Source organism: Doryrhamphus excisus, linkage group LG1, assembly GCF_037039965.1.
Source record: "Doryrhamphus excisus strain RoL-2023G ecotype Guam linkage group LG1, RoL_Dexc_Guam_v1.1, whole genome shotgun sequence".
NCBI classification, from domain to species: domain Eukaryota; kingdom Metazoa; phylum Chordata; class Actinopteri; order Syngnathiformes; family Syngnathidae; genus Doryrhamphus; species Doryrhamphus excisus.
The window spans coordinates 3,758,474-3,783,234 of record NC_136357.1 but is presented as its reverse complement, the minus strand read 5'-3'; the positions used below and the strand labels follow the sequence as shown (position 1 = coordinate 3,783,234).

At 40.3% G+C, this 24,761-nt stretch overlaps 2 protein-coding genes across 3 annotated transcripts in view; one reads left to right on the top strand and one right to left on the bottom strand.

Moving 5' to 3' along the window:
* Positions 1-617: 617 nt before the first annotated feature.
* Positions 618-12,966, bottom strand: fbxo31 (F-box protein 31). 2 transcript variants are annotated; one of them, XM_058075506.2, is made up of 11 exons: positions 12,873-12,966; positions 11,147-11,723; positions 9,315-9,386; positions 7,972-8,058; positions 7,616-7,692; positions 5,654-5,821; positions 5,427-5,501; positions 5,224-5,333; positions 3,649-3,802; positions 2,334-2,686; positions 618-2,208 (listed from the first exon to the last, which is right to left on the bottom strand). In XM_058075506.2, the coding sequence occupies exons 2-11, from the start codon at positions 11,556-11,558 to the stop codon at positions 1,986-1,988; spliced, it is 1,731 nt and encodes a 576-aa protein (XP_057931489.2). In that variant the 5' UTR covers positions 11,559-11,723; positions 12,873-12,966; the 3' UTR covers positions 618-1,985. The 2 variants fall into 2 exon arrangements, with proteins under 2 accessions (XP_057931489.2, XP_057931490.2); XM_058075507.2 differs by lacking the exon at positions 7,972-8,058 and having other exon boundaries at positions 12,873-12,963.
* The window catches only part of fanci (FA complementation group I), a 15,024-nt gene continuing 2,982 nt past the window's right edge, over positions 12,720-24,761 (top strand). The window contains exons 1-28 of the mRNA XM_058075502.2: positions 12,720-12,935; positions 13,027-13,099; positions 14,089-14,219; positions 14,346-14,499; positions 15,151-15,208; positions 15,608-15,649; positions 15,732-15,855; positions 15,938-16,023; positions 16,103-16,235; positions 16,332-16,409; positions 16,493-16,629; positions 17,270-17,450; positions 17,547-17,634; positions 17,772-17,902; positions 17,979-18,049; positions 18,878-18,992; positions 19,069-19,191; positions 19,401-19,469; positions 19,556-19,657; positions 21,000-21,185; positions 21,271-21,392; positions 21,474-21,635; positions 21,713-21,892; positions 22,133-22,299; positions 22,371-22,441; positions 23,922-24,038; positions 24,102-24,153; positions 24,225-24,352. Of these exons, the coding sequence (XP_057931485.2) occupies positions 12,843-12,935; positions 13,027-13,099; positions 14,089-14,219; positions 14,346-14,499; positions 15,151-15,208; positions 15,608-15,649; positions 15,732-15,855; positions 15,938-16,023; positions 16,103-16,235; positions 16,332-16,409; positions 16,493-16,629; positions 17,270-17,450; positions 17,547-17,634; positions 17,772-17,902; positions 17,979-18,049; positions 18,878-18,992; positions 19,069-19,191; positions 19,401-19,469; positions 19,556-19,657; positions 21,000-21,185; positions 21,271-21,392; positions 21,474-21,635; positions 21,713-21,892; positions 22,133-22,299; positions 22,371-22,441; positions 23,922-24,038; positions 24,102-24,153; positions 24,225-24,352 (3,174 nt within the window). The 5' untranslated portion in view covers positions 12,720-12,842. The remainder of the gene's footprint in view (positions 12,936-13,026; positions 13,100-14,088; positions 14,220-14,345; positions 14,500-15,150; positions 15,209-15,607; positions 15,650-15,731; positions 15,856-15,937; positions 16,024-16,102; positions 16,236-16,331; positions 16,410-16,492; positions 16,630-17,269; positions 17,451-17,546; positions 17,635-17,771; positions 17,903-17,978; positions 18,050-18,877; positions 18,993-19,068; positions 19,192-19,400; positions 19,470-19,555; positions 19,658-20,999; positions 21,186-21,270; positions 21,393-21,473; positions 21,636-21,712; positions 21,893-22,132; positions 22,300-22,370; positions 22,442-23,921; positions 24,039-24,101; positions 24,154-24,224; positions 24,353-24,761) is intronic.

The window sequence follows — 24,761 nt, the reverse complement described above, 5'->3', positions numbered from 1 at the left end:
AACAGCGCAGATTCCCATGTCTAGCTCTTCGCACTTCCGCCCTCCTTAACCTGGCCCCGCCCCATACCAAAGTTCACATCACTTCCCCCTTTTCATAGCTGTCTCAGGCAATGCCTGTAAGAAAGTCCGAAAAGTTTTTGTCTTGTAAACGTACAAATTTACTCTCATAATATTACAAGTTTTTGTTCATGAATTTACGACTTTATTATCGAAATCTCTGATTATTTGAACACTTCGTCCAAACAGGCATTATCTGAGACAGCTATAAAAATGGGGACTTTTTACTGCTTTATTTTCGTTAATTTACAACTTCACTTTAAAATTCTAATTGTTTTCTTCAATGTGGCTCTAAAACTGTCATAATTCCGAAACAGTATGACTTAATGTAGTTTTTAAAAACCGAAATTCAACACTGCTGACAATTTAAACTTTCTTATTCTGTTGAAAGCTTATTTTTAACACGATATCGATATACGATAACGATTAGCTTAAATGTTCCTTACATTTCACTTCTTGCAGTGTAGCTTGAACCAGACATGGATTTTTAGAAGTAAAGACGGTTATTTTGGATGGAAGATGTGCGGTTTTACTCCATGGCACTTGAGGTAAAAGATCAGTCAAGGAGGAATTGCAATGTAATGAAAAATGACAGAATTACAGGGAGGGAAAAAACAGACTGAAAAGTACATTAGCTTGCTTATTAACTACTACATTAGCCCTAATACATAATACAAAGCAACAGTAAGGTGAATTATTCAAATAGCACAGATAACGTGAAGATAGGAAAATGTATTGAACAATATATTTTGGTTCAGATAAACAGGGCAAAATTAGTTTAAAGATGCTCAAGCATTTATTTATTTTTTTTTTGCAAATGTTAATATAGCTGCAGTCTACTGCAAATATGCTGCCCAGTGTGTGCAGTGTATTTAGATATCAGTTACTATACTGCCCAGAAAAGTGCACTTGTTGTAGGAAAGCTACTGGGCGACGTCATTAAGCCATGACAAGACACACAAACATACAGTACATGTACAGTATTTGGTATAATTCAAGATTCATTTGTGGGTTTTCTCTAATATTAAATATAGCTTAACACCTGTGGATGCACAAAAAAAAAAAAATAGAGGAAGTTTTCCAGTAAATGCCCAAGCAAACATTGCAATAAACAGCAAAAGTAGTACATTTCAAATAATAGGCTGCAATTTAGCATTTTTACAGAAACCCACGAATTTCATACATTGAATAAATCCAGTGTATGTATAGCTTATGTTATACTTTGCTAATATTTTCCATTATACAAAAGGTGTGGGGAAATAACGTTTTGGAGCATTTCACTGAAAATCTAATCACGAAAGCTCAAAGAGCAAAAAAAAACCAGATTGTTTGATAAGAGCCAACAGTTGAAAGGTAGCCCTGTTAGAAATCTTGTTTTATTTCTGCTGGTTAATTATTAAAATTTATTTACTTAACCAATGTCACAATTATTCCTAATTTTGTGGCAAAAAAATGTACCTGAGAAGCTGTCTTTTTTTTTTTTAAACAATGACGTATTTAACCAACTAAAGTGAAAGCCAAACATTTTTTTTAACTAAAAAGCAACATTAGCTGAATAAAATGTGTATTGAATTGAAATGAATTGCACGCCATTACCTTCTCAAACGCTACCAAGTACGGGCGTGGTTTTAAAATCAGAGGCACATTGAGTTTGCGCATATGTTTTTTCTCCTGGTGGGAGGGAATAAATAAATAAATAGACAAAATATTCCTGCGGCACGCTGTCATGCCGCACTGGAATGACCTCACGATGCCTTCCAATGGGCAAAGTGGGAAAACTAAATGTTAAAAAACAGAAATAGATGGAACTAATATGTACCGCTGCGGAAGAAGGGGGATGCCGAGGTTACTTGGGTATAATGTATATTATTATTATTATTATTATTATTATGTATTGTATTCCCTGAAGGGACTTAAAGCTTGGATCATCAGGATGTCCAAGACTGCATGTTGCGGAGCATGGCCTCGAATCGCTCCATGTTTGGGGCATGTGCGTGGGCTAGGCGGTCCGTCAGTCGACTGTAGAGACTAAATGACTTCAACTCCAGCCAGATGAACCCGAAACGATCCTCATCGAACAGCACAAAAAGACCAGGGGTGCGCTCTGGACTTGTGAAGCCATGCCCCGCGATCAAGCCTGTCCCGTAGAAGCTGGAAACGAATACAAACAGATTATTTAAGTCAATATTTTGTGCTTTAACATAATGAATTGATGATTGCGGTTCATTACTTCCCATTGGATATTAGTACCACAATAACATTGCAAACGTCCTTACCATTTCCTGCAAGTGCGAGGGTACACCTCATTCCGAGCCATGACTCCTAAAGGCAAAATAAAGGGCTGGATCTCAGGAGGACCGGTGCCTCCACTCGGACCCGCCTGGCAACCGTCTGAATCGACGCCATTATTGGCTTCCACCCCGTCTGCTTCACTACAAGCTCCCTTGGCGGGGACTCTCACTGGGGCGGCGGCATCTCCCCTCGCCTCTCTTTGTACTTGTTCGTGTACCCCCAATACGAGTCGTGACAGCTCCTCTATATTGCGCTGATGCTCCAAGTCTGGGAGGATTAGAGGCTGGCTCAAGTCGATATCCAATGTCAGTTGCCCGGCAGGAACGTTGGGGTCTCCCTGCCAATATCGTACAAAATACGGTTAGCATGAACGTGTCAGCATAAACTGTGCTGGCTCTGATTTTGTGGTTTGTTGAAACAAACATAAACACATCAAGTGCACCAAATATGCAACGCAGTCATTGTCGGTTGCAAACACAACTGGTAACAAATACCACTGAATTTTCTATGCCGCTTATCCTCACTAGGGGGTATGCTGGAGCCTATCCCAGCGGGGCACACACCTGGACTGGTCGCCAGGCCAATCACTAGGCCACAATACAAACAATACAAAAATAATTGCTTTACAAACCAAATGAACTATTTACAATTGGCACATTTGGTATTGTATATACGTGCACACATGCGTCAACATGCGTCGACTTCAAACTGCACCAAATATGTCGTCACATATAAATAGGCGAATGAGTTCATGTTTCCCGAAATCCATGTGTGTGTGCGCACTGATTTAATACTGTGCTTCTAATACAGTAATACCTTGTCCATGACCTGACCGTGATAAGTGAATTTGGTAATGGTAATGGTTTTATCAGATTACAATTGAATGCATCACATAATCAGTTCACAGTTCCACATGTCCAAAAGTAGTACGAAGAAGCAAAGCTTATTAAATCCTACCCGTCCATCTGGTACTTTTACAATCAGTAACTGTTACATTTGTTCACTTCCTGCTTTCCATAATACAGTTTAAGTTTTTTGGGATTTTTTTTTTTAATAATGCACCTTGTACCGAAGTAGGAGGTGATATGACCATCCAATGACATAATGGGTACCATAGTAAGTGTCAATATAGTGATATATATAGCACATCATGACTGGTTCAAGACTCTTTCCCGGAAAGTAGGATTCATTCTGTATCAATGGAATTTCTGTTTCATTCTCATAGCACAACATTATGATATCCATAGTAGTTTGCACCACTTATTACTTTAGATGTAAATATGTAAATATGGGACTCACAGTGAGTTTGGTGGCTCTTGCAGAGTTCCTATGGAAGCTGAGCATGATTATCTCCAAACCGTGACTGCCGTAGGTGCCTTTAAAGAGGCCTGGCTGAGTCAAGTCGGACGGCATTGCAGGAGGCAAGTAGATGCGCCGGTATGTCAGGCAATTGCTGCAGGGACAAAAAAAAAAAAAACAGGGACATTTTCAATAAGTGTCAAACCGCAACCCATGAATTCAAATAAATAATACAACTGATGATGGCAAATTGACTTATTTGATATCTATGTTCCATAACTATGACATACATTATACTTGGTAGGCTATAAGTAGGCTTATAGTTAACACTTTTAACACATTTTACATAACTGTCCAGTATTATTTACTATGATTTATATCTGCTATTACTCAGTGGGTGATTAACAGCAGCTCAGCAGCAAACATAACATGTAACAAACTGTTATTCCCAAGTGCCGCAAAGCATGCTGGGTAGTCCAGTGACAACAAAATGAGCTATGAACAATAAAACATTGTGCTTTGCTTGTTTCCCTGCCACACACCTCCGTATGTTTTGCATTCATTCATTTTCTACCGCTTATCCTCACAAGGGTCGTGGGGGTGCTGGAGCCTATCCCAGCTGTCTTCGGGCGAGAGGCGGGGTACACACCGGACTGTTATCACAGGGGTTCAAAGTTGAGTTTTAGCCTAGCATGGGTTAGGTCTTCAACAGTAGCCTGTGTTGTTATTGTGCCTGTTATGAGATAATTCAAACCTGCAATAAAAGCCTGTTGTTCTGGCGATCAATTCCGGCTTGATGAAATATGTGACATTTACTTATATTTTGTATTCTTATTTATTTTTTTATTAATATATATTTAGTAATATTTTATTTTATTAAGTGTTTAATATTTTTAATTAGTTTTATTAAATTATTTATTATTTATTTATTTATTATTATTTATTATTTTTATTTAAACTATTTTTTATTAATATTTTTATTAATAACTATTGTTTTTATTACATCTTTTATTTTGTTAATATTATCTATAAATGCTTTAAATTTATAAAATAAGGCAATAGAAAAACAGAGATTTCAGGAATAAAGTCGTAAATTTAAAAGTCCTAATATTATGGGAATAAAGTCAATTTATGAGATAAAAAGTAATATGGCGTGTCATCGGGAAAATGGAGCATGAAGCTCTTCAGGAAAATTGTCAAACAACCATTCACACTCACATTCATACCTACGGAGAACATGCAAACTCTACACAACTCGAGTCTCCTAGCTGTGAGGTCTGCGCGCTAACCACTCGACCGCCGTGCAACCAAGCAAAAATGTGACAAACGTGTTGGGAGAGAGAAAACCACAAGCTACCCAGCATACCTTGCGGTGGGGAGTAATTTTCATTTGAAATCAAGTCACCTTGCTGGATAAAGTTTCGAGTTGTAAAAGTGCAAGCATGAGTTAGCATACGTTTTGGTTTGAATGTCACCTTCTGGAGCAGATTAATGACGCTAACCAAGGTTCTCACTGTAGCACTTTTGATATGCAACGCATGCAATCTAGCAGCAATATTGTCATAAATCGCATACTCATATTGACTGGTGTATATGAACTTCATCAGGATGAGCTCCTGCATGTGCTCGTGGAAGATTTCTTCTAGCGTCCGGCCCCATTCTTCCTCCAACCATGTCCTGAACTCCTACACACATTACACACGGTAAATAAAACCTAATCAAGCACGGCCATCACAAGGTCATCAGAGGTCATATTGACAATACGGAAAGCGACGTACCTCCTGTCTGCCTCCTGGCATGCGGTGATGATCTGTTTGATTACATTTTGTGGAGAATTCGTCCTTTTTTACGGTCTAAAAAATAATTAGAACATAAACAACATTTTACATGTAAACTTGCTTTAATAATCCAATACAGTGATCAGTAAGTGGTTCCAAATCCTATCATGATTGGTGAATTCAAACCACAAAATGGCTGTATGTGTGTATGTGTGACGGACACTGACCTGGATGTCTCCTTTGTGGGGACCCTTGTGTCCATACATGCACTCCACAGTGGCCTTTTTGCTGTCCCACATGTGGATACGAAAGAGCGGTCGCCTTCTCATGGGATCCTCCACACGCGGGTCATGTGGTGGCAAATACATCCATCCAATGATGAACAGCCCGTCGACCTTGAAATAATTCACCAGCCGGAAAATCAATCAGCAGCTAAAAACTGCATGCTATACACACACTTATATATATGCCGCTAATATATGTTACGCGCTAACGATGGATCTGCGCGATTGATCGATAACGCTGCGCCCGAGATGGATTCATCGTTTGCGCACAAATCGATCGATTTACATTTACGCATGGAGGCCTTTTTTTGTCGACCCTAACACAAGAGGAGGGTTTAAGGCATCATTTGTTTGTTAAAAGCGGAGATTTCGTATTGGATCTGGCCAGATTGTTGCGTGTCCTGGTTACCTTCTTAGGCTTCCTCAGCCATTGAAAATGTTGGTGTTACGCGCCAACAATGGATCTGCACGATTGATCGATAGCGCTGCGCAGTAATATACCATCGATCGTAAATTTGTGCGCTAACGATGGATCCATCTCGGGCGCAGCGCTATCCATCGATCGCGCAGATCCATCGATCGCGCAGATCCATCGATCGCGCAGATCCATCGATCGCGCAGATCCATCGATCGCGCAGATCCATCGATCGCGCAGATCCATCGATCGCGCAGATCCATCGATCGCGCAGATCCATCGATCGCGCAGATCCATCGATCGCGCAGATCCATCGATCGCGCAGATCCATCGATCGCGCAGATCCATCGATCGCGCAGATCCATCGTTAGCGCGTAATATTTGTTTTAATACTTTTGGCGTGGGCATGGAGGCCTTTTTTGTCGACCTTAACACAAGACGAGGGTTTAAGGCATCATTTGTTTGTTAAAAGCGGAGATTTCGTATTGGATCTGGCCAGATTGTTGCGTGTCCTGGTTATCTTCTTAGGCTTCCTCATCCATGAAAATGTTGGTGTTATGCGCTAACGATGGATCCGCGCGATCGATCGATAGCGCTGCGCCCGAGATGGATCCATCGTTAGCGGATCAACGACTGTCATTATATCGTCAGCGCAGTATCAAAGCATCGGTCTCCAGCGCAAGGCAGTTATATCCATCATGAACGCAGAAATCGATCGATTTGTGTGCTAACAATGGATCTATCGATCGCGCAGATCCATCGTTAGCACGTAATATTTATTTTAATACTTTTGGTGTGGGCATGGAGGCCTTTTTTTTTGTTGACCCTAACACAAGACGAGGGTTTAAGGATCTGGCCAGATTGTTGCGTGTCCTGGTTGCCTTCTTAGGCTTCCTCAACCATTGAAAATGTTGGTGTTACTCGCTAATGATGGATCTGCGCGATCGATAGATAACGATGGATCCATCTCGGGTGCAGTGTTATCGATCAATCGCGCAGATCCATCGTTAGCGCGTAATATTTGTTTTAATACTTTTGGTGTGGGCATGGAGGCCTTTTTTTGTCGACCCTAAAAGGCATCATTTGTTTGTTAAAAGCGGAGATTTCGTATTGGATCTGGCCAGATTGTTGCGTGTCCTGGTTACCTTCTTAGGCTTCCTCATCCATGAAAATGTTGGTGTTACGCGCTAACGATGCGCGCCATCGTTAATGCGTAATATATATATTGTAGTGGGTGGCAACGTAAGTTGTAAGTAACAACGCTCAGCGCTGCCATCTGTTGGCATCTAAACAAACTACACACATCCATCCTGGACGCAGTAATATACCATCCATCGTAAGCGCAGAAATCGATTGATTTGTGCGCTAACGAGGGATCCATCTCGGACGCAGCGCTATCGATCGATCGTGCAGATCCATCGTTAGAGCGTAATAAAAACATTGCAGTGGGTGGTACTTTTTATATGTAACATCTATTTTTATATACTTACCACAACATTGAGTAATCCTCCATAAGGGCCGATGTCAGGCTGCCACAGGCCCAAAATGTGTCTGTATGGATGAAGCACTGCGACACAAGAACACGATCAATCATTATTCCTTATCGTGCTGCACAAAGCCACGCTGTGTACACGTTTTCTTGGTTCTTAACCTCCATTAGTAAAGCTTAATTAGTTAGAAGCCTCAACGGAAGAAAGCGTAATCTAATGATCTAGTTGTGTCTTCGTACATTGTGTCATGTGACAGGAAACAATGCTTCATTTTATTCAGAATTCAACACACAAACACACACACACACGTAGCCCCTCATGCTGCAACCATCGGGGTCCATATGTACAGTACATACAGTGCGTGTACACGTCTTTATAGTCCATATGCTCGTAGTCCGGGAGGAGCTTCATAAAGCGCCCAGACTTCACTCGTGGGTTAACACCTGGACAAGCACAACACAGGAATGTGTAGAGAATCCAAAAATAGCCTCCATGTATCCTCATTCCATGTACACAAATACTCTTTAAAAATCACTCCAGGGGGTAAAAAAAAACGTGCTGCAGTACGTCAAAGAAAAGGAAAGTGACAATGAAGTGAAATCATCCAGTGGAAAACGGTTACAAAGTTCAGAACTCAACATCAGCTACATGGAACATAGGATCTGCTCCTAGGAAATGGATAGTAATAACTAACCAGCATAGTGGTCTGATTATTGACACGTCCTCTCTCCCTCCTTTGCAACGTCCCTTCCAGTATGCAAGACAACCACTAGGGTAAAGTCATTTGTAATGTTCGTTCATTCAATCATTTTCATGGGGTGCTGGAGCCTATCCCAGCTGTCTTCCGGTAAGAGGCGGGGTACACCCTGGACTGGTCGCCAGCCAGCCAATCACAAGGCACATATAGACAAACAACCATTCACACTCACATTCATACCTATGGACAATTTGGAGTCGCTAATTAACCTAGCATGTTTTTGGAATGTGGGAGGAAACCGGAGTACCCCGAGAAAACCCATACATGCTAACCACTCGACTGCTGTGCAACCAAGCAAAAATGCGACTAGCACGGTGGTTAGCATGCAGGACTCACAGCTAGGAGACCCGAGTTCAATTCCACCCTGAGCCATCTCTGTGTGTTTGCATGTTCTCCGGGTACTCCGGCTTCCTCCCACATTCCAAAAACATGCTAGGATAATGGACAATTTGGAGTTGCCAATTAACCTAGCATGTTTTCGGAATGTGGGAGAAAACCGGAATACCCGTAGAAAACCCACGCATGCACGGGGAGAACATGCAAACTCCACACAGAGATGGCCGAGGGTGGGATTGAACTCAGGTCTCCTAGCTGTGAGGCCTGTGCGCTAACCACTCGCCCACCGTGCAGCCCATTTGCAATGTTATTGATGACTATTAAGCTAATTGTAGCACGCGATATCAGTTGATATTGGTAGCGGATTTTTCTTGATTCTTTATTGTGTTTTTTGCCCCAAAAAAAAAAAAGCCAATATCGGACATTCATAGTTATTTGTTTACAATTGAAGTTATTTTGACATCACTACTGATGAGCATCATTCTAGATCAGCTGCTGACACTCTGGTATCGTACGTTATTAACAATTATTCCCTATGAATAAAAATATCTCTTATCCCGTTATCTCTACATGGTCGAGATTTTGCTGTAAAATCACGTGACTCACGTTTCACATATAGGTCACGGCAAGACACTCCTCCGACTTCCATCTTCCTCACATCCTCCTTCATGTGAAACTCTGCAGAAACAACAAGCAGAAAGGGCTGTGCATGAACAATATTATCGCCGCAACGGACAAACTATTAAAACAAGTTAAATCCACTACACAACAATGTTATTAAAACTTGCATTTGCAAAGGCTTAATCAACTCTTATGATTTCCCTGCACCGCTATGAGGAGACATGACCCAAATAGAAAGTGTTTAGTGTTGACACACTGGAGGAATGTACTGTAGCAGCTTCTGAGTCCCTGTAATGTTATTAATGTTATTAAGTATTCACTCATCAAACTGGATAGTCTTACATTATTAATAGGGATATGCTGGAATCAATTCATAATATTGTATATATACATTTTCCAATGTTTCCATGACTGTGCCCAAGGCAAAGTCAGAAGAACTAAATCAGAAACACTTATATGCTAGGACTACGTTAAAAAGCCATAGCATTTCAGTATGTGGAATCAAACTATGGAATGGATTGAGTAAGACCCTCAAACAATGCACAACGATGAGCCAATTCAAGAAACAATACAAGCAGTTGATGTTTGCTAAATACAAGGATGAAGAGTCTTGAACCAGTCATGATGTGCTATATATATCACTATATTGACACTTACTATGGTACACATTATGTCATTGGATGGTCATATAAAAATAAATAAATAAATAAATAAAAATAACAAACTGTATTATGGAAAGCAGGAAGTGAACAAATGTAACAGTTACTGATTGTAAAAGTACCAGATGGAGGGGTAGGATTTAATAAGCTTTGCTTCTTCCTACTCCAGTCATGATGTGCTATATATATCACTATATTGACACTTACTATGGTACCCATTATGTCATTGTATGGTCATATCACCTCCTACTTCAGTACATGATAAAAATAAAAATAATAAATGAAATTAAAAATTAAAAAAACAAAATTAAAACTAAAAAAAATAAAATTAAAAATAAAATTAAATCAAATTAAAAAATTTAAACCATTATGTCATTGTATGGTCATATCACCTCCTACTCCGGTACGTGAAAAAAATACAAATTAAAAAAAATAATGAAATTAAAAATTAAAAAAACAAAATTAAAAAAATAAATGAAATTAAAAATGTTAAAAATTAAAAAACATTTAATTAAATAAAATTAAAAACTTAAGCTATATTAGGAAAGCAGGAAGTGAACAAATGTAACAGTTACTGATTGTAAAACTACCAGATGGAGGGGTAGGATTTATTAAGCTTTGCTTCTTCCTACTCCTTTTGGACATGTGGAACTGTGAACTGATTATGTGATGCATTCAATTGTAATCTGATGCATGTTCATTACCAATAAAGTTGAATTTTGACCAATGTTTTTTTCTGAATGTACAAAAATGACCTCGAGACACCTTCAAAACTTGACTGTTCGAGCCCCACCTTCATATTTCATTTCTTCAAGTGTATTTTGTCACTGCAGGGGAGTATTTTTTCCATACATTCTTAAATTTGATTTTTTTTTTTTTGTTTTTTGTGTGCACATTTCAGTTAACTTTATTGCACACCTTTTAAACTAATATGGCGACAGTTGTGAGGATAACATTGAATTAATAAGACCAATAATGTTATTTAAACTAAAACTACCATAGGCTTGCGTTTAGGCAGCAGAGCCGGGGCCTGACAACAACGTCAGCCGGCCTCGGTTTGCTTTAACAGCGTCTCCTTCCCGATCGATAAAGCGGCTTTTAGCGGGCCGTGTAAGAGCAACTACGGTTAAAATGACCTCTCCGTCCGCGGTCTTATACCTTCCATGCACCGCCTTCTCCAAATGGTTTCTGTATTGAGGATTTGTCTAAACGTCTTGCAGACGAGGGCGACATTCGGCAGTGCAGTTCCGGGAAGCAAGGAGAATATCTCCACCAAAAGCTCCGGTGGTAATTCCGACAAAGCCTGCGGGTGCGGTAGTCCCACGCCGTGTAGTCTGCTGTCAGCCCCGCTGCAGTGCACCCGACTCGGCCCTGCGGTTTCGACGACGCCGCCGCCGCTCTCCGGGGCCTCACCACCACAACCGGCGTCGCCTCTCCTCTGTCCCACGATCCGCTCCTCTTCTTCCTCATCCATGTCCGAATCGCTGCCCCGGTCTTGTTGGTTCTGTCGCGGTCGCCTCCGGCACCTCCGCGACTGACCCACTCCGCACAGCCTGGCACAAACAGCCATCCGTGGTCAGCAAGCGGGCGACATTACATCACTCGCACTCTTCTTGGCGCTGCGGCGTGCTGCTTATCTCCTCTCTGCTGGTTTAGCGAGTGAAGCGGAAGCAGTCCACGTCATGTGAGACTACAGGGTGTCCAAACGTGCGGCCCGGGGGCCATTTTCGGTACCCTATTTTTTTTCACAAAAATAAAATAAATTAATTATTATATGACAATATTGTGACTAGAATTTGGCTTATTGATCCAAATATTGGTGTTATTCAGAGTAGTATTGTGTTTACACTGATTTAGTAGCATTAGCATTAGCATTTAGAGGTGAAAACAGCATGCAAACTAAAAAAACAAGCGGTATTCACTATTAATAAATTGAACATTTTCATAGTTAGCACATAGAAAAGCTGTTTATGACTTTCTAAATACAATCTTAACCATTATTAGAGACCCATACACATTAATTAGTCACCTTTACACTCCTGTTTTTTCCTTCATTTATGCCACGTTGCTCAACTGTAATGTCCAATTTATTATTTAATGTATTCTAAACTGAAGAAATGTTTTAAAACGGATTGGGGAAAAAGGACAATGAAGCCAAAAACCTACCACTTCCACACCGAAGGGGAGGAAAAGTTGCCATGGCTTTAGAGGCATTTGCATTCAATTGTATACATATGATCAGTATTGAAAAATACAGGATAAGAAAAACAATAACCTCCTGTTACGGTCTACTATCCCTACTTCAATATTTTCCTGTTTGTTTTGAAACATGTTTCTATTCGCAAGTCACAGAACTGAATTATAACTGTCACACAGAAAAAAAGTGCTATAAAATAATTAAAATAACAATAGATTTAGTCTGAAAACCTTAACATTGCATTATAACATCATTCAATTGCATCTTATCTTGTTTTAAGTTTTTATATTTGTAATATCTGATTAAAAAACATTTACTTATCAAATAAGACGGATAAGATGTTTTGTCATACTTACTCGCCAGGTTTGATTTAAAAAAAAAACATTTACTCATCAAATAAGACCGACAAGGAGATATTTTGTCAGACTTATTCGCCAGGTTTGAAAATTACGTCAGTGATTTGTGTGGCATTGGTATACATGGATATAAAAATATCTTTCGTAGGATAAAGTAAGTTCAACATGGCAACCCGAAAAGCAAAACAGGAAGTGTTTTCTGCTGGCGGGAAATACACTCTTCCTCGAACGTTGCCGAGCTGTGTTTTTGTCTGCACTGTCGTTCTGGTGTATTTGTGAATTTATACACATTAGTTCTATCATGAAGGCTGAAATTGATAGAATAATTTACCTGTCAGATGGCGACAGTTCTGTGGAGCTTCAAAAATACTTATCCTCCGTGACTGAAGACAAGGTAAGTGGTGTTGACACAACTGTATTCGTTTTTTAGCGCTGCCACTTTTTGTTTCTAAATGACGTAAAACGCTAACTTCTTTGTTTTGTAGTTGACCACGCTACTTACCAACAGTGCATTGAAGGGCAAGAACGTTGGCCTCATTATTAAAGCCATATTCAAAGGTAAGGAATTCTAGTCATGATAAACTATGGACTTCTGTTTATTTGGGAGTTTATTAGGTAGATTATCGGCATCTATATTTGACATCATTGACCAGCATAGTGGTCTGATTATTGATACATCCTCTCTCCCTTTTTTGCAACGCCCCTTTCAGTGTGCAAGACAACCACTAGGGTAAAAGTCAATTGTAATGTTCAGTCATTCATTCAATTTCTACCGTTTATCCTCACGAGGGTTGCGGAGGGTGCTGGAGCCTATCCCAGCTGTCTGGTTGCCAGCCAATCACAGGACACACATAGACAAACAACCATTCACACTCACATTCATACCTATGGACAATTTGGAGTCGCCAATTAACCTAGCATGTTTTTGGAATGTGGGAGGAAACCGGAGAAAACCCACACATGCACAGGGAGAACATGCAAACTCCACACAGAGATGGCCGAGGGTGGAATTGAACCCCGGTCTCTTAGCTGTGAGGTCTGCTAACGCTAACCACCCCACACGCCGTGCCGGCCGGTAAAAGTCAATTGTAATTTTCATTCATTCATTTTCTACCGTTTATCCTCACAAGGTTCGCGGAGGGTGCTGGAGCCTATCCCAGCTGTCTTCGGGCGAGAGGCGGGGTACACCCTGGACAGGTCGCCAGCCAATCACAGGGCACATATAGACAAACAACCATTCACACTCACATTCATACCTATGGACAATTTGGAGTCGGCAATTAGCCTAGCATGTTTTTGGAATGTGGGAGGAAACCGGAGTACCCGAAGAAAACCCACACACGGGGAGAACATGGAATTGAACCTCGCAGCTGTGAGGCCTGCGTGCTAACCACTCGTCCGCCGTGCAGCCCATTTGTAATATTATTGATGGCTATTAAGCTATTTGTAGTACCCGATATCGGTTGATATCGGTAGCGAATTTTTCTCAATGCATTTGAGACAATATCATTTACAGCACCCTCAATCATATAGTATATTATTTTCAGGCTCTCCACCCAATTCCACTGAAGGGTCAAATCGCAGACTGCTGCTTTATCAACATTGTATCCCACTCTGTGAGTCCGGTGACCTCCAAAGTGAAGTGGCAGCTGACATCATTGGACTGCTCATGCTAGAGGTAAGATGTGTTGCGTAATTGGTTTTCATCAGTGTTTCTCTCCATTTTACAATTCTTTTGAATATTTGACGACTGACAATGAATTTCTTCCAATTCCCATTTGAATTATTTTGTCTCATCACACAGACACACACTCTGAATGGATCCTCTCTGGCAAAACTGGCAGATTTTTTTGTTAAAGAAGTAAAAGTGGGAAAAATATTCCATGGGAAGTCTTTGGAATTATTTCCTACGGTGCTCACTGCCCTGGCAGCCTGTGAAAAGTTGTCATATGGTAAAGGTTAGTACTAACAGTTGTATGTATACACGGATCAGCTACAATATGACAATCTAGTCGTAGCTGTATTAAAAATATGTCTTTTTAACACTGGTTAAGAGTAAAATCAATCAATCAGTAATCAATAAATATAATAATAATAATAAAACGGCAAATAATAAAAACTTAAGAAACCACATATAGTTGGTGGGTAGACAAATTATTTTTTTCAGATTAAAATGAACAAAGCATTATTAGAGCCCTGTAGACATGACAAAACACGACTATAGTCACATTTATACTCTTTTTATTTACAACATATTGCGCAACTGCAGGGTCTTGAGACACATGCTAACTCGCAAACTAGAGAGCTAGCGACCTAAACGGTAGCTTCCAAGTTATTTCCTTTAAACTTAAATAGCCAAAAACTTACCACTTCCACACGGATAGGGAGGATAACTATTAAGTTATTTAACCTTTAACATGAACATTAATCATTAATATTTTTTTTCTGGGTACATGATACCATACAGCATCCATATCAAACATTAAACTTTCATATCAAGGCGGGGGCCTCAAACTAGTGTCGGGCCGCATGTTTGAGACCCCTGGTTTACAGTGTCATATTAAGCGAAGTAATGTGCACTTGTGTGTTTTTTTTTTCTGCCGTTGTAGGTGATCTCAGTGGTGAGGAATACAAGAAACAGCTGATCAATAGCCTCTGCTCAAGCAGGTGATATGAAACATATCATATTCTTGAATTTTTTTGGTTGATAACTGTGTGGGGTTTGCATGTTATCCTCGTGCATGTGTGGGTTTTCTCCGGGTACTCCGGTTTCCTCCCACATTCCAAAAACATGCTAGGTTAATTAGCGACTCCAAATTGTCCATAGGTATGAATGTGAGTGTGAATGGTTGTTTGTCTATATGTGCCCTGTGATTGGCTGGCCACCAGTCGTGTAACCCGCCTCTCGCTCAAAGATAGCTGGGATAGGCTCCAGCACCCCTGCGACCCTCGTGAGGATAAGCAGTAGAAAATGAATGAATGATTGATATCATTCAAATTAACTAACCCTTTTATTCATTAAAGCCCATAGTCGTTTACACCTAAATACTCTTATTCACGATGCAGATGGGACTCACAGTGCGTTATCCACCTGACCACGATGTTCAGGTAACTTGTCATCACCAACGCCGTTTCATTGTCGTATCGACATCTGCATTATTGCCAAGGCTGCAACTGTGTCTCATTTCAGGGATGTGCCCTTGTCATCAGATGAGCTGAAATTCCTAGCGGAGAAAGTGCTGCGGATGTTCAGCAAACTTGACCTGCAGGTGATCCCGCCGCTTGTTTATCAGCTGCTGTTGTTATCTGCAAAGGTAAAGGGTGTGTGACAGCATGCGTCTTTCTCTCTCTGGCTATCTGACGATAAAAATTGGTCATGCTGCATGCACCTTGTAGGGTTGCAAGAGACAGATCCTGGATGGAATCATCGCTTATTTTAAGCAGCAAGACATAAGCCAACATGAAGAGCAGAGACACGGAGAGTGGGTGACACAAGCGTTTTGATGTTAACAACTATTGTTTTTAATTGTCAACCCCTACCTCCACCGTCGTGTTTCTCAGGAGCTTGGATATGGAGGTTCAGTCCATACCACAGGATCAGTTACGACATGTTGAAGGAACGGTTATCCTCCATATTGTCTTTGCTGCAAGGCTGGACCATGAACTTGGCAGAGAATTCCTTAAAAGCATCAAAGTAAGCTACATAGGTCTCATTTCTCACTCTACTGAAACTTGTAGAATCGGATTTTATGCACCTCATGGATTCTACTCGTGATTTACTTTGCACCAGACATCATACGGGGACCTCTGCCCTTTCAGCGTTGCTCTACTGCTCTCTGTTGCACGCATCCAACGCTACGAGGAACAGGTTGGGACGTCTGCTGCTTTCTTTATTATTACCTGGCTCCATTCTGCATATTAATTATATCTCCCATTCTTTATATTTGATAGGTGTTTGAACTTTTGAAGGGGGTGATCATGAAGAGCTTCAAAGATGAACAGTTGCTGCAGGGATCCAAGTTCTTGCAGGACCTCCTGCCTGAGCATTGTAGTGTTTCTCAGATGATTTTGGACACGGTGAAAAACAGGTATAAGCCAAGGTTAAAAAAAAAAAAAAGTACTACCGGACCCTCAAAGGTTAAACCATAATCTATTCCAGTATATGGTTATTTCTTTAAATTTAAAAACAAAATATATTGTTCCACCCTCGGCCATCTCTGTGTGGAGTTTGCATGCCCGTACATGCGTGGGTTTCCTCCCACATTCCAAAAACATGCTAGGTTAATTGGCGACTCCAAACTGTCCATTATCCTAGCATGTCTTTGGAATGTGGGAGGAAGCCGGAGTACCCAGAGAACATGCAAACACACACAGATGGCTAAGGGTGGAATTGAACTCGGGTCTCCTAGCTGCGAGTCCCGCATGCTAACCACCGTTCTAGTTGCATTTTTGCTTGGTTGCATGGCGGTCCAGTGGTTAGCGCGCAGACCTCACAGCGACTCCAAATTGTCCATAGGTATGAATGTGAGTGTGAATGGTTGTTTGTCTATATTTGCCCTGTGATTGGCTGGCGACCAGTCCGGGGTGTACCCCGCCTCTCGCTTGAAGACAGCTGGATGAATGAAAATATATTGTATATTAGATATAGATTTTATGAATATGTTTCATATGGAATGAATGTGGGCATTTCTGCTTCCAAATTATGTTCACTGTTATTATCTTGTGCAGTGTGTTTGGATGGGATCATGTGACCCAGGGGCTGGTGCAGCTGGGCTTCTTCCTAATGGACACATTTGGACCAAAACCTGGACCATTTGGCAAGACCACAGAAGGGTCTGCGACTGTGGCCAGAACCCCCACTCAGCTGGCATGCAAACTTGGAGGTCAGGTTCTCCTGCAGGGCTTTAAGGTAACATATTCATAATTATTGTAACATCCAACCAAGACTCATATGTATTACATATGTATTACATTGTTTTGCTGTGATGTACATTTGCTCTGTTAGATGCACGAAGCAATCAGAGGAGATATACTGGAGCAAGTTCTGAATAGGCTGGTCACAAAGACCGCCTCACCTGTCAATCATTTCTTAGGTAATACAACCGATATATACTCCCTTCTCACATTTACAATCTGAGGTGATCCAATGCAAGTGTACAGGGAGTTTCACTGTGTCTCCTCAGTGTGCTTATTAATTATGACATTATGACATTTATCTCTGTGTCATCAGACCTGTTTTGTGACATTGTGACCTCGGCTCCTATGATACTACTGGAGTCATCCTCCAAGGTGACAGAGACTTTTGATCACCTGTCATACCTGCCTTTGGCCACAGTGCAGGGCTTGCTGAAAGCTGTCCAGGTACCTAAAAGCCACAAACATGCACAGAAGTACTTGCAGTAAAACATCAGTAAAATATATTCTGTTTAATGTACAGCCTCTGCTGAAAGTCAGCATGTCCATGAAAGATGCTTTGATTCTGGTTCTCCGAAAGGCCATGTTTTCCAGGTATGTGGATTGATGAAGCATTTCTGTTTTTGTATTGTTCCATCACGTTGGATGGGATTTATTTTACTGGTCTATGTACTTTGTATGTACGTATGTACTATGTACGACATTTCGTTGGCAATTTCACTGCTGTGTTATTGTGCAATGACAATAAAGGACAATAAAGTCTATCTATCTATCTATCTATCTATCTCCTTTCTTTCTTTTTCTCTTTTCTTCTCTTCTCTTCTTCTCTTTCTCTTCTTCTCTTTCTCCTTTTCTTTTTCTCTTTTTTTTTCTTTTTTATTTCTTTATTTCTTTTCTTTTTATTTCTTTATTTCTTTTGTTTTTTTCTTCCTTTTTCTTTTTTCTTTCTTTTTCTTTATTTTTTTGTCTCTTTTTTCTATTTTTTCTCTTCTTCTCTTTTTTTCTTTTTTATTTCTTTATTTCTTTTATTTTTTCTTTCTTTTTCTCTTTCTTTTTTCTTTTCTTTTTCTTTTTTCTTTTTCTCTTTTTCTTTTTTCTTTCTTTTTTCTTTTTTCTTTTTTCTTTTTCTCTTTTTCTTTTTTCTTTCTCTTTTCTTTTTCTTTTTTTTTCTTTTTTTCTCTTTTTTCTCTTTTTTCTTTTTATTTCTTTTCTTTATATTTCTTTTTCTTTTATTTTTTTCTTTCTTTTATTTTTCTTTTTTCTTTTTTTCTCTTTCTTTCTTTTTTCTTTCTTTCTTTCTTTTTTCTTTTTCTTCTTTTCTTCTTTTCTTCCTTTTCTTTTCTTTTCTTTTCTTTTTTCTTCTTTCTTTCTTTAACGCCCTGATACAGTATGGTCAGTTGAACTTGTATTTTTGATTCCCAGCCAACTGGATGGACGAAAGTCAGCTGTGACTGGCTTCTTGTTGTTGTTGAAGAACTTCAAAGTGTTGGGCAGCTTGTCCTCCAGCCAGTGCAGCCAGACAATCTCCTCAAGCCAGGTATAGATTTAAGGCTACACATCATTTTTTTAAATAAAAAAAACAAAACACAATTTGTACTTGAATCTCTGACTAGATCCAAGTGGACGTTCATTCTCGCTATAATGCTGCTGCCAACGAAGCGTTCTGTCTGGAGATCCTGAGCAGCCTCCGTCGCTGCCTCGGCCAGCAGGCGGATGTGCGCATCATGCTCTATGAGGTGTGTGCTCCGTTTCATAATCAGTTATGCTTATTGACGTGACAATATTTAGTCTGTATTGGAGGACAAGTGGTATAGAAAGTGTCTGATTTACTTCCATTATTTAAATATCTCAAAATGATGATGCTGCCTTCCAGTTTAAAATGAATTAATTGGATAAAGATGGGCCTTTACTTTATGTGTTGTTGGTTGATTGACGTGTCATGCAGGGCTTCTATGGCGTTCTCAGTCGGAACTCTCAGCTCGCAAGCGCCATCATGCAGACACTTTTATCACAGGTATGAATGTCTTCCCCACGAATCATCTTATTTGTCATGCTCAAAGCATCCATCCATATTTTCTCCTCACATCTTTTTATTCATAGCTGAGGCGCTACTACGAACCTGAACAAGATCTCCTGCCCCCCGTGAAATTGCAGCCATGCATCACTGCTCATGGAGAACAAGTCCACATTCAGGAGCCTTTGGTATTTTTTTCTTCTTCTTCATGAAAACATACATTCAAAGCACAACAAACCAACCAAAATCAATACAAATAAAAAATACCTATGTATGTATATATAAACGTACACGTTTGAAAGGGAGTGGGAAGAAGTCAAGACTCCAACCTCATCTCAACAAAACATATATTATTTCTTGTAAAGATTGACCGATACATTGGCCGGCCGATATTTGCGTTCTTTACTTGAATTGGTATCGTCCGATACGCGCGTGGAATTGCCGATGTATTTTTCTGCCGCATTATTTTCACATAGGCATCCGCCGGGCAGCTTTGTGTTGCCGGAGGACCCTGCAACACACACAGTTAAACTTAGTTGAAATATTGACACCTGCTTTGAAATAGGAAACATGAACGCCAAGTGTATGCAAGATACGTGCTTGAAAATAATAGTTTAGTTTGTGGGTTTGAAAACCAGGAATGCTGCTGAATGTTTCATAGGGTTAGGGTTTAATGTCAATGTACTAAATTGTGTCAGTGTGATGTGTTTGTGTGTGTGGAGGTGGAGGTGGGGAGGGGGAGAAGTCATCACATTGCTAGATAAACGACAGAAATATTTTGCACATGGTTGAATATTTATTCCTTGATATTAAGTTGATAATGCTGTTTAAATGTATATTTAAGAAAGCTGAATCCTACTGTGTTCAGTGTTTACATTTCAATAAATATTAGTTTAAACTTGAGACCTGTAATATTTGTTATCATTGTCATTTTTTCATGTAAATTAAGGGAGCAAAAGCAGTTTATTGGCCCAAGGAAAATCGGCCATCGGCTAAGGTGATGGAAAAAAATCGGTATCGGTCGATCCCTAATTCCTTGTCTACACAGAATAAAAAAGTGTACTGATGCTGCTTAGCGCACGTCTCAATCAATACGTCAACAATTGGACCCATTTTTGCCCAATGAAATTGGCTTAGTGGTTAGTCAAACAATAAATACGAGTTGGGTTTAGTAGCCCAACATGGCATCGAAAGTTACAGTCAGACACACACTCAATGAAAGAATTCTAAAAATAGTACTTAGAGGAGTTTTACATTTTAATCACTTCAATTCCATGTAAGACAAAACGGCATGTTTTTGCAACCACACGACCATATGCTGGACATGGTTCAATTTTCAGCGATACTCTAATAGTGGGCACTATACTACATACTACTCTATGTACTATACGATACTTACATTTCTTAAAGGTCGCCATGTCTGTTAGTGTTTTTATTTGTGCTTCGGTGATGCTGGTGGCAGCAACTCATACAATTGTTTGTGCAGATAAATCAATACAAGCTGCCTATAAATATTTCTTTCTACCTCAGGCCCACCTGGTGAGCTGCACTGTGCATTGCCTGTTGTGGCTTAAAAATATGCCACGTTCAACCAGAACCAACGACAGTGACGAGGACGAGGATGAGGATGAGGAGGGATACCAGTCAGAGCTCCAGACAATTCTAGAGAGCGTGACAAAACGCATGATTAAATGTGAAATGGAGGACTTTGAACTGGTACGCATGCATGACATATATAATATAATATATATATATATATATATAAAGCATGTCTTGGTCATGCAATACTCTTATTTGTCAGGACAAGTCAGCCGAATTCTCAAATGGATCCAGTGTTGGGATGAAGAATAATATATTTGCTGTGCTCGTGCTGGGATTGTATGAGGTCCTCATGGAGTATAACTTTGCCAAGGCTAATTACAGGTAACAGTTTGCTCCTGTTTTTTGTCTGACGCAACATGTGAAGAATTTCATCATTTTTTTTTTCTTCTTTGAAACCTTCAGTAAAATCTACTTCGAGGAGCTGATGGAGCTTTTTAACCGCTACCACAAGCTGTGTGAGATCCTGAGGGAGAAATCTGGAAAGGCTCGGATGCCCTCAAACAAGATTCCTCGAAGTTTACTTTCCATGAACTTTATATCGACTCTTCTCACCGTGCTCTTCAGGTTAGTGTGCTCGACTTAAGACATGCTTGTCGCTGGCAGGAAGTACTAAGGCTGATGTTGTTGTTGTTTTCTTCCAGGGACAGTTCTCAGAGCAGAGAAGAGGCGGTCTCTGTGCTGCGCTCCAGTGATGAATTTGTGCGTTATTCGCTTTGCGTGGCGGTGCAGAAGATCCAGCAGCTGGAGGAAACGGGAGTGGCAGACGGCCCAGATGGACAAAGCTCAGACTTGACTTTCCGCTTCCTGTGTGATATGACAAGGTGGGGGATCCTTTTGACTTGATTCGCTGCATTTAATGGTAATGGTTTAATTTCATTTGAACATGCATCAGATTACAATTGAATGCATCACATAATCAGTTCACAGTTCCACATGTCCAAAAGGAGTAGGAAGAAGCAAAGCTTATTAAATCCTACCCCTCCATCTGGTACTTTTACAATCAGTAACTGTTACATTTGTTCACTTCCTGCTTTCCTGATTGTTTTTGATACTTCTTACAGTGTGCTGATGTGGCGGTACACCTACGTCCCGAGCACAGTGGAGGATGCTGGGAAGAAGGATAAACGGTCCAGTCTGTCACATTTGTGCCTGGAAGGTCTTCTCAGGATATTCACAACCTGTCATCAGCGCTACCCTGATAAGATGCCCAAACTTCTCTCTTCCATCGGTAGAGTTACACTTTAAAATACATATAAAAAAAAAAAACATACAGAAGACTTCCCAATTCTTTTTTTCCAGGAAACTCTCAGGATGTTGCTGAGCAAGAATATGGTGACGGGATTAATTACGTTTACATCCGTCAATTTCAGGTATATATGCGCAGTCACGTCATGAGTTGTGTTTATTGTTTATTGTTTATTACAGATCCCCATTAGTCCTCACTCCAGTGAAGACTATTCTTCATGAGGTCCAAAAAAAATACATTTCAAACTTCAAACATAATACAATAAAAACAGTCATTACAATTAAATATAACTAAATCTAAACAAAAATTATCTGAGATGGAATGGAATAAAATTCAAATGATTTAATTTCAGAATTAATCAACCAACTACAAACTGACTTCCCTACTAAATACTGCTTTTCAATTTATTTTTCATTCATTCATTCATTTTCTACCGCTTTTTCCTCACGAGGGTTGCGGGGGTGCTGGAGCCTATCCTAGCTTGCACGGAGAGAACATGCAAACTCCACACAGAGATGGCCGAGGGTGGAATTGAACCCTGGTCTCCGAGCTGTGAGGTCTACGCACTAACCACTCTTTTAAAATTGTAAACTTTAAAATTGATACGTGCGGATTGCTTATCCATTGCTTTTGAGTGTTAGGTTGCCGTGTGATGAATTTAGCATTTTTGTGTATGCGGTTTAGTGCGGTTCAGTGAATTTTATACAATGGCGGAAACATCATGTAACTTACATCGGTATTAAAATATGTGCTTTTTCTCAATTGAAGAACAACTTTAAAGGAGATGATAATACAGTTCATCCATCTTGTGGTCAAATGGATGACTTAAATGGATGAATTAAAAATTAAAATAATTTTCTACCGCTTTTCCTCACGAGGGTCGCGGGGGGTGCTGGAGCCTATCCCAGCTGTCTTCGGGCGAGAGGCGGGGTACACCCTGGACTGGTTGCCAGCCAATCACAGGGCACACATAGACAAACAACCATTCACACTCACATTCATACCTATGGACAATTTGGAGTCGCTAATTAACCTAGCATGTTTTCGGAATGTGGGAGGAAACCGGAGTACCCGGAGAAAACCCACGCATGCACGGGGAGAACATGCAAACTCCACACATAGATGGCAGAGTGTGGAATTGAACCCTGGTCTCCTAGCTGTGAGGTCTGTGCGCTAACCACTTGACCGCCGTGCTGCAAACTTCAAACATAATACAATAAAAACAGTCATTACAATTAAATAGAACTAAATCTAAACAAAAATTATCTGAGATGTTATGGAATAAAATTAAAATGATTGAAGCCAACCAGAACCAGAACAACAAAAATTATTCCAAATTACACACTCAGAATTTCAGAATAAATCAACCAACTAGAAACTTCCCTGCTAGATACTGCTTCTTTTAATTTATTTTTGAATCTTGCTTTGTTATTTATCATGGTTAAATGTAGTGGAAGTTTATTCCAATATGTTACTGCTCTGTACATTGTAGTCCTCTTTAATGCATTAGTTCTTGGAAGAGGCAGAGTAAAGTGAACACCTTCATCGTCATGCCGAGTGTCACTTTCCACTGATGATCTGTTATACATCTTCGTTGTCAACAGAGAGCGTTATTTGCCCAGTTAAGTCGAGGAGAAGACGACTTCAACAGCAAAGAAGCTCAGCTCTTGGTCAGCATTTTGAGTGTGCTTTCCCTCCAGTTGAAGCCCTCATCTCAGCAGGTATGCACACTATGCTGAATTGCTGATGCTAGGTGTGCTAACACATGTGCGTCAAATCAACAGTTTGTCCAGATGATCACATGGACGGTGAAAATCTGCAAGGAGACCCACTTTGGTGAGTCAGCACCAGCTAATGTTGTCGTTTTTTTGGTTTTCAATTCAATTCAAACATCTCCTTGTTTGTAGAGGACGCAGCTTTGTCCAAGGGGTTGCTCTCGCTTCTCTTCAGCCTGCACGTTCTCTTTAAGAGCCCTGCCAGCTTGGTGCTCGAACTCTGCCAGGACATCCACAGCCACCTGGGTGATATTGATCAGGTATGTACAAGGTCCAAACCTGGTAACCATTCAAGCCAAGTCGACTGTCTGGAAGGCTAACGCCACCCACACAGCTGTTCACGTTGCATTGCTGCAGTCTGCTTGTATTCTGATTAGATCAGGGGTCTCAAACACGCGGCCCGCGGGCCAAGTGTGGCCCGCAGGACACTAGTTTGAGGCCCCCGCCTTGATATGAAAGTTTAATGTTTGATATGGATGCTGTATGGTATCATGTACCCAGAAAAAATATTATTACATTTGATTAATGTTCATGTTAAAGGTTAAATAACTGTTAATAGTTATCCTCCCTATCCGTGTGGAAGTGGTAAGTTTTTGGCTATTTAAGTTTAAAGGAAATAACTTGAAGGCTACCGTTTAGGTCGCTAGCTCTCTAGTTTGCGAGTTAGCA

Coding starts and splice junctions, on each gene's coding strand:
- fbxo31 (XM_058075506.2), bottom strand. CDS start 11,558: ATGGCTGTTTGTGCCAGGCTGTGCGGAGTGGGTCAGTCGCGGAGGTGC. Junction 7,693..7,971: donor TAAAGACGTGTACACGCACT/GTATGTACTGTA, acceptor CTTGTGTCGCAG/TGCTTCATCCATACAGACAC. Junction 5,502..5,653: donor CCCACAAAGGAGACATCCAG/GTCAGTGTCCGT, acceptor ATTATTTTTTAG/ACCGTAAAAAAGGACGAATT.